Source organism: Alligator sinensis, unplaced genomic scaffold (genome assembly GCF_000455745.1).
Source record: "Alligator sinensis unplaced genomic scaffold, ASM45574v1 scaffold210_2, whole genome shotgun sequence".
NCBI classification, from domain to species: Eukaryota; Metazoa; Chordata; order Crocodylia; family Alligatoridae; genus Alligator; species Alligator sinensis.
The window spans coordinates 2,801,956-2,812,140 of NW_005841946.1; the positions used below are offsets into that span (position 1 = coordinate 2,801,956).

At 43.1% G+C, this 10,185-nt stretch overlaps 1 protein-coding gene across 1 annotated transcript in view; it reads right to left on the minus strand.

Moving 5' to 3' along the window:
• DENND4A (DENN domain containing 4A) overlaps positions 1 to 10,185 on the minus strand; it is an 86,328-nt gene that overhangs the window by 63,034 nt on the left and 13,109 nt on the right. Inside the window, exons 2-3 of the mRNA XM_014518245.2 lie at positions 6,406 to 6,735; positions 5,276 to 5,525 (exon numbers count right to left, since the gene is read on the minus strand). Of these exons, the coding sequence (XP_014373731.1) occupies positions 5,276 to 5,525; positions 6,406 to 6,713 (558 nt within the window). The 5' untranslated portion in view covers positions 6,714 to 6,735. The remainder of the gene's footprint in view (positions 1 to 5,275; positions 5,526 to 6,405; positions 6,736 to 10,185) is intronic.

Genomic DNA, 10,185 nt, shown 5'->3' on the forward strand with positions numbered 1-10,185 from the left:
CCCCTGGGAGGCATGTGTCCCCCAGATTTGTGCACAGGGAGAGGGAGGGCTGCCCACTGTGGGCTCAGTCTCTTTGCAGAGGGGGGGCTAGGCTGAGGCAGTGGTCAGGGCGGGCTCAGCTGTGCAGGGTGGGCGGCGGTGGCGATGCTGGAGGGGTGGCTGTGAGGGGGGTGCTAAAGGGAATTTGGGGGTGGCCATAACAATAGTACCGGATTACTGCGCAGTACTGTCACCAGTTTTTTTCTGATGTTACTGTGCAGTAGCTCGCTACTAGTGCGCAGTAGTGTCGCATCACAGTTAGTGCCAGGCAATGCTAGTGTGCGGTCGCAATGATGCACTCACTGTCTAGATAAATTCAGCTCCTTGTCCTTGGGTTCTGCGATTAGCACGTGTTCCCTTAACCCACCACATACAAACTATTCTTGGAAACTCTCTCTCTTCCCAGTTAATTTTGAAAGACCCACACAAACTACAGAAGAAAATGAGTTAAAAACCACTACACACACACACACACACACACACACACACACACACACACACACACACACACACACCCACCCACCTTGGCTAAGGACAAAAGTTACATATAAACCAGTAAAAGTGATTAGAAACCAATTCAAATCTGTAACACAACAGAAGTTCAGTGCACATAAACTGCTTTCAAAATGGCCAAACCCAGTTTAAGATACATCTGGATAGATGTAGTATCAGAATTAACTGATTTAGGTTAAATTGGTTTATTGAATTTCTGTCCCACATCCCCTCCAGATTTAAGTTAAGTTAACTCACAGTCCCCCAGCATCCCAGGATGCTTTGCATCTCCCTCTCAACCCGCTCTTGCAGGGTGGGTAGGCTAGCTTTGCCACAAACTGTCTGCTCCAGCTGACCAGAGAAGCATGCTCTACTGCCCCCCAGCTTCTGGCCTGAGCCACTGCAGGTATATGGCTGCATTTCCGAATCAAAAGTGAATGTCTGTTCACTTGTTTATCCGTTCAATCTATGCAGCTTAGACTAACCTGTGAAGACTGAATTGATTCAGCCTTGGGCTTTTTGACTCTCTGTCAAAAGGGCAAGGGAAACACTGAAAAAAAAAAAATTAGTTTGCCTGTTAGTCATTTCAGCTTCATAGACTCCAAGGCCAGAAGAGACCTCTAGGACCATCTAGTCTGACCTACAGTATCCACACACCACAGAATCTTTCCAAGATGCTACTAGTGAAAGTAGATTAAGAAATCTGTCTACAAAATTTTGAAGTTGCACATTCCTTTAAATGTCCTTAGCCCAGCCGACAGAAATGGAACTTGGTGAACGGAATGTTAATACCCCTCAAGGAAATACGGGAAGTTGATCATCTAATCAGTCCTTCTTTCTCTAAAAGTGTGTGTGTAAATAGCATGTGAAAAGATGCTATACTAAATGCCACAAAAATGTACTATAACATCCACACTTTTAAATACAAACTCCCTTTTCATTTGGCTTGGAAGAAAGCACATGTCCATGAACTTTGGCACCTTTATGGGAATACTGTTAAATCTGCCAGAGACCAAATTTTATGTAGCTCAAGGATTGAACATTCGCTAACATAAAGCAAAATTTAGTTTTGCCCTTTTCTATCATTTCTGATAAAATGTTAAAAAAAAAAAATCAAACCATAACTCCATACTATTAGCTTCAATGCAGCAAAATTCAAACTATGAAAAAACATGCCCTGCTATATTCAGACACACATCTGCACTTACAGAGAACTCTGCAAATTGTAGGAAGGAAATTGGCATCCCTGAGCAGAACAGTGAATATAATGCAGATTCACTTACTGGCTTTTATTCTTACCTTGAATATATAAACTGGAAGGAAGCCAGACTCCATTGAGCTCTTGAACTGATCAATTAATACCGACTCAATGGAGCAGAGACTGGAACTCAAGTCTACCCTTTCTTAGGTGAGTGCCCCAACTACTAGACTATGGAGTCATACCCACTCATTCCACTTCTTTGGCTCAATGAATATATAAATTATTCCATACGATTGGAACAAGTTTTACCAGGAAGAATTGAAAGAGCACCCCCCCAGAATATCCTGTGGCCTAGCAGACTGGGCATTCACCTGCCAGCGCGATGCTGGTTCCAATGCCCTGAGGCAGAGGAAAGAACTAAACCTGCAACGTCACTGTAGATTGAAGGGAAGCACCCAAGTCCAGAGAGGTATAGGCTTAAGACACACCCTCTGCTCATGGTTTCCTATGGGTCAGCTTGAACAGCTCCCCACTAAATGGGCTAGCTTATGTGGCTCTTATTCCTAGGTACCTAAATCTCCCACTTTATATATGGAACCAAGGCATCTAACTTGGGGTGCAGGCTGCACTAGGTGACAAAGGGCTCCTATAAATGTGCGGGAAGCCTGCTCCAAAGCAGTGAAAATCCAGCACGTCAGAGCTGACTCGATTAATTGAGTCTGCCGGAGCACAGAAACTGATGCATCCTGGCAGCATTCTGCATCATGCGTATGAGCACCCGTGTGTTTCTGAACTGAAAAAATGGCACCGGGGCACTTTGAAATAGAACATGTTCGATGAGCTTTAGTTCAAAGTGCCCCACCGCCATTTTTTCAGCGAGGGGACACTGATACACGTGACATGTGGACGCTTTGAATTAGCGCAGCTCACTAATTAAAGTGCCCAGCACTGCGTCCCACAGCCTGTGTAAAAATGCCCGAAGTGCCTGAAAGAAAGAGGTTGTCAGTCATGTCAGGCTACAGACAGATGTTCAGTTTTTACTTCGGGGAAATTGCTATTCTCCCAATAGAAACTATAAGTGTGCAGATGGACTTAATAGATTTCTAGGGTCAGAAGGGACCTATTAGATAATCAAGTCCGACCCCAGCCAGGTGCCTGTCTAAACTCTTTTTAAATGCCTCCAAGGTAAGGGAGAGCACCACCTCCCTTGGAAGCCCATTCCATATTTTGGCAATCCACACTGTAAAGAATTTTTTCCTGATGTCCAATCTAAATCTACTCTCCTTCGGTTTATGGCCGTTGTTTCTAGTAACCCCAAGGGGCGCTGTGGTAAACACAGTATCCCCTATTCCCTGCTGACCCCCTCTGATGAGATTGTAGACAGCTGCAAGATCACCTCTCAGCCTTCTCTTGTATAGACTGAAGAGATCCAGGGCCCTCAATCTGTCTTCATAGGACCTTACCTGCAGGCCCTCAGCCATATGAGTAACCATACGGGTAGCCCTCCTCTGAATCCTTTCCAGGTTATCCATATCCCTGCTGAAATGCAGAGCCCAAAACTGGACGCAGTACTCCAGACCTTCAAGCTTTTTCTCACAGAGCAAAAATGGCTGCTTGGGAGAAAAACAACCCCAGAACAACCAGGGTTAAACCGCTCCTGGGAGAATTTCTGAATATCTGCACACTTTCCCCCAGTTTAACTCCTCCTAGGGTCACAGATCTGGAGAAGGCGCAGGGATCAGCTGCTCCCATCCCTCTAACAGAATGCTCCCTACCCGCTTCTTATACACCGGAGGTCCCGGTGAGAAGTGGGCAGGGGCTTTTCTGCAACACTCCCTTTGCTTGGCTGCTGGGCACCGGGAGCCGAGCACAGAGAGCAGGGCTGTCTGTTGCTGTCCTTGCCAGTTTTGCCTTGCCCTCCACCCCTCTCTGCCCCCCTACGCCCCCAGCTCAGCTGAGCAGAAGGGGAAGAGGAGAAAAAGGAAGTATGGAGGGACCAGGCTGGGGAAAGTCTTCCCCAGCTCAGGTTCCTGCCTAGTGGACTTCTATAATGCCATCCCTGCTAGGTGGCAGGAAACTGGATTCAGGGAGGCTCTTCCTGTGGTAGTGAAGCCCTAAATGTGAAGTGGATGGGGGCTTTGCCTAAGGTTTGCAACTCTCCAGGATTACCCTGGAGTCTCCAGGAATTAGATATAAATCTCCAGGAGATTGCTGAGAGTCACCTGGGAGATAAACGATAAAGCATTCATTAAACTAAATATTAAATGTTGAATCCAATTTATATAGTAGCCCAGTGGGGTTTTAAAATGTAATACTAACGTGAATTTGCCTTCCTGATGTAAAGTCAGCGCCCCATAATCCATAACTGATCTACATAAGCACATGGGTAAATTCACATTGTGTGTCGTGGGCACACTGACGTTCCAGAAGCCTCCTGGAATAGATTTAAACAGAGTTGGCAATCCTAGTTTTGCCCCACTGCTTCATCCCCAGGCCCTTGTGTGGAGCAGGTGCAGGGTGTCTTTCCTGGGGAATAGGAGGAGTGAAGCAGGCACCGCTCCCCTCACTTTCTCCAGACAAGAATCACCCAGGTCTCAGGAAAGCACAGGAGTAGAAGAGAGGGGGCAGTTGCAGACTGAATGTTTGCAACTGCTCCCTCTCCTGGAAGGATTTCTAGTAGGGGCAATTTCTCAGAAAATTTTCCCCAGCAGAAGCGAGTACCTATTTGTGGCCTTAGCCCAGTGGTTTTCAATCTGTTTTCATTTGTGGACCCCTCAAAAATTTCAAAAGGAGGTGTGGATCCCTTTGAATTTTAAGTGCAGGAATTCACATATTTCTGATTGATCATAATTGTCTTTCACGGACCCCTTAGGCATAGTCTTCAGACCCCCAGAGATCCACGGACCACAGGTTGAAAGCCACCACCTTAGATGGAAGCCAGGCAGAAGGCAGAGATAGATTAAAGTGTCTAGTTGCATTTCGTAATGCTGAGCATATGGGCACTTAAGCCATTCTAAAGAACAAGTCCTATAATCATGCTAACAAGTGTGTACACATGATTATGACTAGCAGTATTGCAACATAGTTTCCGCAAACAGTGTAGACTAAATTTTTCTTTCCAGAACAGTGCAAGTGAAACTACTCAAACGGCTACATTCCCTATTTGACCTTGCCTTATGTAGTCTTAGCATAGTTTTAAAATAGGACTAAAAGCCAGCTTGCAGATAAAAGATCTCCATCTACAATGAGAATACCATGCTAGAAACATAAGCACAAACTACCATGTTTGTACACAGCTGTACATATCAGGATACCTCAGCTTCTAACACAAAGCTCAGTGAAGTCAGCCTCTCTAACACAACAATTTATGCCCACATAGGAACAATGGTACCACTCCTCCTCCCCTGTCTTATGAACTTCTTTTAATTACTTACTTAAGATAAATTAAATTATTCACCATTCTCTCAGGATTCTTTATATAAATCCTCTCTACCCATTAGAGCATTGAATGTTAATTGTATAAATCTAGATGTGAAAACTTACCATACTGCTATTGAGATTCTTATCAACTCTGCAAAATGTATGTGGAGGGGTTTCTCCTTTACTTGGTATAATTATGCATATATCTGTGACAGCCAACATATTCTGGATCATGTTTTCTGATGCTCTTCGATAGGTAATATACACTCTTTGCGACGAAGCACCGCCACTAATGTTAGCAGGACGACCGTATGAAGTGGCTTGAATGATTTCACAGCCCTGTTTTACTCTCTCTTTCCCATCATATAATACCCTAGATAAAGAAAAAAAAAATTAATTGCTTAAAATGATAATTCCTTAAAAGTGCAACAAATATTGAACCAAAATTATGACTGAAAACAATCAATTAATAGGCAAATCTTGTCTGCTGCCAATCAGACTGCATTTTTATTGAAAGAAAAAGTTACTTCAGTTCAAAGCTTGGTGGAACAGGCTAATTTCACAATGACGCTAGCCTCTCATTTTCTGTGTGCATCATTACTGATTTCAGTCACTAGTAAGTGCGGACTCTATAGCAAAATCTCTCATAGTATTGTACCTCTGCTCAAAATTTGTTAACTTACCATTATGATTTTGAGAAGGAAGCCGTTCTGACACTCGGTCCTGTGAGCTGGTCACTGAACACCTTTGATTCTCTTTTCAATCCCTATTTCAGCTTTGCTGGATAACCCAGGGCATGTCACCTAACTTGTATTCTATTTTATACGTGGGAAAATTGAGGTAACACCATCAGAAATTCTATCTGAAGAATACGTCTGATGGGTATTTTTGTAAGTGATTTCCGATGAAAGCAATAAGGACAAAAATGGTTATTGCCCTCTGTAACCAAGATCCAAAGGCTATTTGGTATTGTTTTTTTTCCTACAATTTGGGCTCTTACCCAACCCCCAGTACAGTCAGAAGAACTCCTTCCATTTGAGGGCTTTTGTTTCAAGTTCCATTTTCACAAAACCCAAATTCTAATGGAATCTCCGTCCTTGGAGGTTTTTAAGCCTGGCTCAACAAAGCCCTGCTGAAATGATCTAGTTGGGATGGTCCTGCTTTGAGCAGGGGGTTGGGTTAGATGCGTCCAACCCTCATGTTCTATGATTTTGAAGTTACTAGAATCAACATCATTAATCAATATTGCTCACCCAAGATCAGTAAGCGGAGGCTTGTCCCTTCCTCTCCGGTAACAAAGGTATATCTGTGGCCCCACAAGACTCCCATTATTGAGATCTGCCGATAGTCCAGATGGTGTAACATCGATGCATTTGTATCCCTCAGGCACTTCCTCCCCCAGAGATTTAATAATTACGGTCACATCAGTGATAGGTTCTTTTGGTTTAGCAATTTTATGGCAAGCATCATTGAAGTGAATTTCTTCTTCCAGTGGTTTTGAAGTATCTGTCAGTCCTGCTACAACAAAGTAGTCGGCAACACGAGCTCCTTTGTCTTCCATCTTCCATTACAGAAAGTCGTGCCTGGTAAATAATAAATATGCAGACCAATGTTTTTGAAAACAGAAAATACTAGGATATACCAGATCCTCACATTAAGCAATAAACGCAAGCAGTATATCTCTTTATAGTTAAAATTAAGTTGTGTATCATAATGTAGATTACGTTCTAAGAAGGACTACTGTCCATCAGCTACTGTACCGTCTTTCATTCCCATTACCAGCATGCAACACTTAAAATTCGAGCAACATTATTTCTATACTGATCTTGGCTCTCTGAAGCAGATTTTTTTTTCTCCTCTAAGGAACGGCAAATCCATATGGCCTCCTTTTGTTTACTTACATACTAGAGCACCAGCATCAGCAGTGACAGCAAGAATGTGCACAATTGGGGGAATAGCTTGTTAGTTAAAACTTGCCATCAAGCCAAATGGCTGTGCGCATATATTTAGCATATGCTCACGTTTCGGTATGCACCATGGGAGAGGGGTATTTTTGTGTAATCTGCAATTAATTTTCAAACATTTAAGACTCTGCATGTGCTGCACTGTATTCTATTTTTATTTACAAGCATACAGTAGGAATGTTTATAGCCATCTCATCTTATACTTTGAACAAGTCAGATCTAATAAAGGGAACCAAAGTTGAGACATGACCTGCCAGAAGTATATGGTGTGCTAAGTGGTGCTGATTCAGTAACAAGTACAGTTCCTTAGGGTGAGTACTCACACAATGCCCTAGCATACAATTAGAGTCACTGTGCAGCTGGAGACGTCAGCTTCTGAATGAAATTTAAAACCAAGACCACCTCCCCCTGTCCTTTAATGATCAAATGGTCAATATAAAAAATTAATCAAGATCACATGGGTCTTTTCATAACCATGGGGGATCACTAATTGTGCTGTTCTGGCCAACTTCCAATTTGGGAAATTGCACTCTTTCTTCCTAAAATCCCTCCTGTAATATCAGCTGGATAGGGAATTGTTCACATCTGGTCCCAGTTAATTTTGTACAGTGTTACTGTGCAGTTTAATGGATGGCTGTCATTTTCCACTTTGGTAATGTAGCTGAATTTCAGTGCAAGATGAAACGATCCCTGTTGTGATCTAAGGATGGCCCTGATATTAAAATAGAGGGCTAAATGTCAGAGATTCATTTCCAGTCACAGCTTTGCTGGAAAGTGCTGTATAACTTTGGAGAAGTCATCTGACCACTCTGTCTCTCATTTTCTCTAACTGCAAAATAAAGATATTAAACACTATCTGAAATGTTACACGATTTTATTACAAAACTTTGGGAAACTACCTACAAAATATATTCAAGCAAGATCATGCTAGAAACCATACAATGCATCACGGAAAACTTTTCAAGAACTAGACTTCTGCTGCTGCATCTTGAGCTTCTGAAAGCAGATGCGTTTTGAAGTTTCTCAAGCTTCCTTTAATTTTTCTGAACTAAGTTTGTTAGAGTCAAAAGCAGCACTACCGAACTGGGAAGGTACTGCTGCGAAGAGTGTGCTAGTAGTCAGTTAAGTATAAAACCCAGAATAAAAACATAATGGCTGGTATTAACTTGATTTTTTTACCTGTCAGCTATCGCTCTTTTGCCTTGATTTTCATTTTCTGTGCTACAGTACAGGAATCAAGCCTCAGGCTGCAATGTATCCTGGTTCTTCCTAGCAAACTTTAGCTAATCCTACATTTGTTTTGCTTGGAAGCAAGGAATGTGTGTCTGAAGTTGAGACTGTACCCCAGATGGCTAAAGCTCTTGGTTATCAGGGGAAGAATACCCCTTATTCACTACCCACCAGACCAGGGGTAGGTAACCCCCGGCATGGATGCCATAGTGTGGCATTGCAAAAGCATTTTGCTTGGCACGCACACCTTGGAGTAGACGGCGGGGAAGAGGCCAGGGCCACACTGCAACAACAAGGATCGGGCCCCTTGCAGCTCCCCTGCCATCTGCCCCTGGCATGCCCAGCATGTTACAAGTCCAAGGTGCGGGTGTTTTTGGCACTCTGCCAGCTCCTGCACCAGACCAAAAAAGTTCTTCTTCTTCTCTCATGTCTGTCTGCTTTTGTCTAGAGCTGTGGTTCTCAACCTTTTTCCTTGGGGCTGGATCCGATGATCTTCTGAGGTCCCTTCCAGCCTTACAATCTATGAATACTGGGACCCAGTTGCAAAGATCCATGGCCTGTCCCAACCCGCACCCCTGGGGCATGCTGGTGTCTCTCGCTCCTTACCTGCAGCTGCCTGCCCTTCCACCCCCCCAGCAGCGAATCCAGGCCGCCCTGCCCTGGCAAGCACGGGCACCGGCCATGGTGCCGCCAACCCAGCCATGCAGCTCTTCCCCCCACTGGTCTCCTTCCCCTCTGGAAGAGGCAGGAGCCTTCCCACCAGCCCTCTGCCCCACCACAGCTCACGACCCTTCAAAATATTCTTGCGACCGACTTCTGGGTCATGACCCACAGGTTCAGAAACTCTGGTCTAGAGCATTTGACTCAACAACAAACTTAACATTGGATGGAACTCGACAGCTTTTTGGTTTCAGTATCATTTTGCCATTAAAAAAAAAAAAAAAGCTGGTTGAAATGTTCCTTGTATCCTTAATAACTGAAGTGGAACAGTTTAAAACAAGTGATTGTTGAAAAACTGACTGAGAGTATTAGAAAGATCTTAAGTGGAGTACAAAAGATAACATCTAAATACCTTTATGACAGCTAGAGAGATCCTGTCCTCTCAGAGGATACAAAAAGCAATGCCTTTTAGTTCTACCTTCAGGATTAAAATGAGAAAAAACAGAAGCAGGTATCTGAAGTAAATAATGGTATCTGGAAAAATGACAGTGTTGTTTTGGTAACAGTATATGAATGTAACGTGATAATGAGCTCAGTCAAAATTTGAAGTACTATATTTGAGGACCTACAAGTTCAACAATAATGTATTGGTACTGTATATCAGGATATATGCCCTCTGCAGAGCAGGCTAGCCACAGTGAGAAAGGATGGGGCAGAGAGAGAGAGAGAGAGAGAGAGAGAGATTTATAGCAGCGTCTCTATTCTGTCCAAACACTAACAGTCCAAACACAAACACTATTTGAAGCTAATACACTAATAAATAAATAAAAGTACGAAATATTTCTCAGTACTACCATCCTTAGCAAAACTCACCTACCATACATCAAATTTACACTGTCATGAAAAACTTCCCCCAATGCCATCAGCAGCCACTGAATCAATGAATGAAAAATTACAACAGATTTCTTTTAGCTGAAGTACAGCGCATAAATATCTGTTTCTATCAGCTTAAAAAGATGCAGCACAGCTTATTCAGTTGCTTAAAAAAAATTAAATCAATACATTTGAGAGTGCATTGACAAATGTATCAGAAAGAAAATGAATGTTTCATAATGGAGATCGCAAATTAATGGTGATCATAGGCCGCCTGTCAGCTAAACAACAGAAAGTATTTCTTAA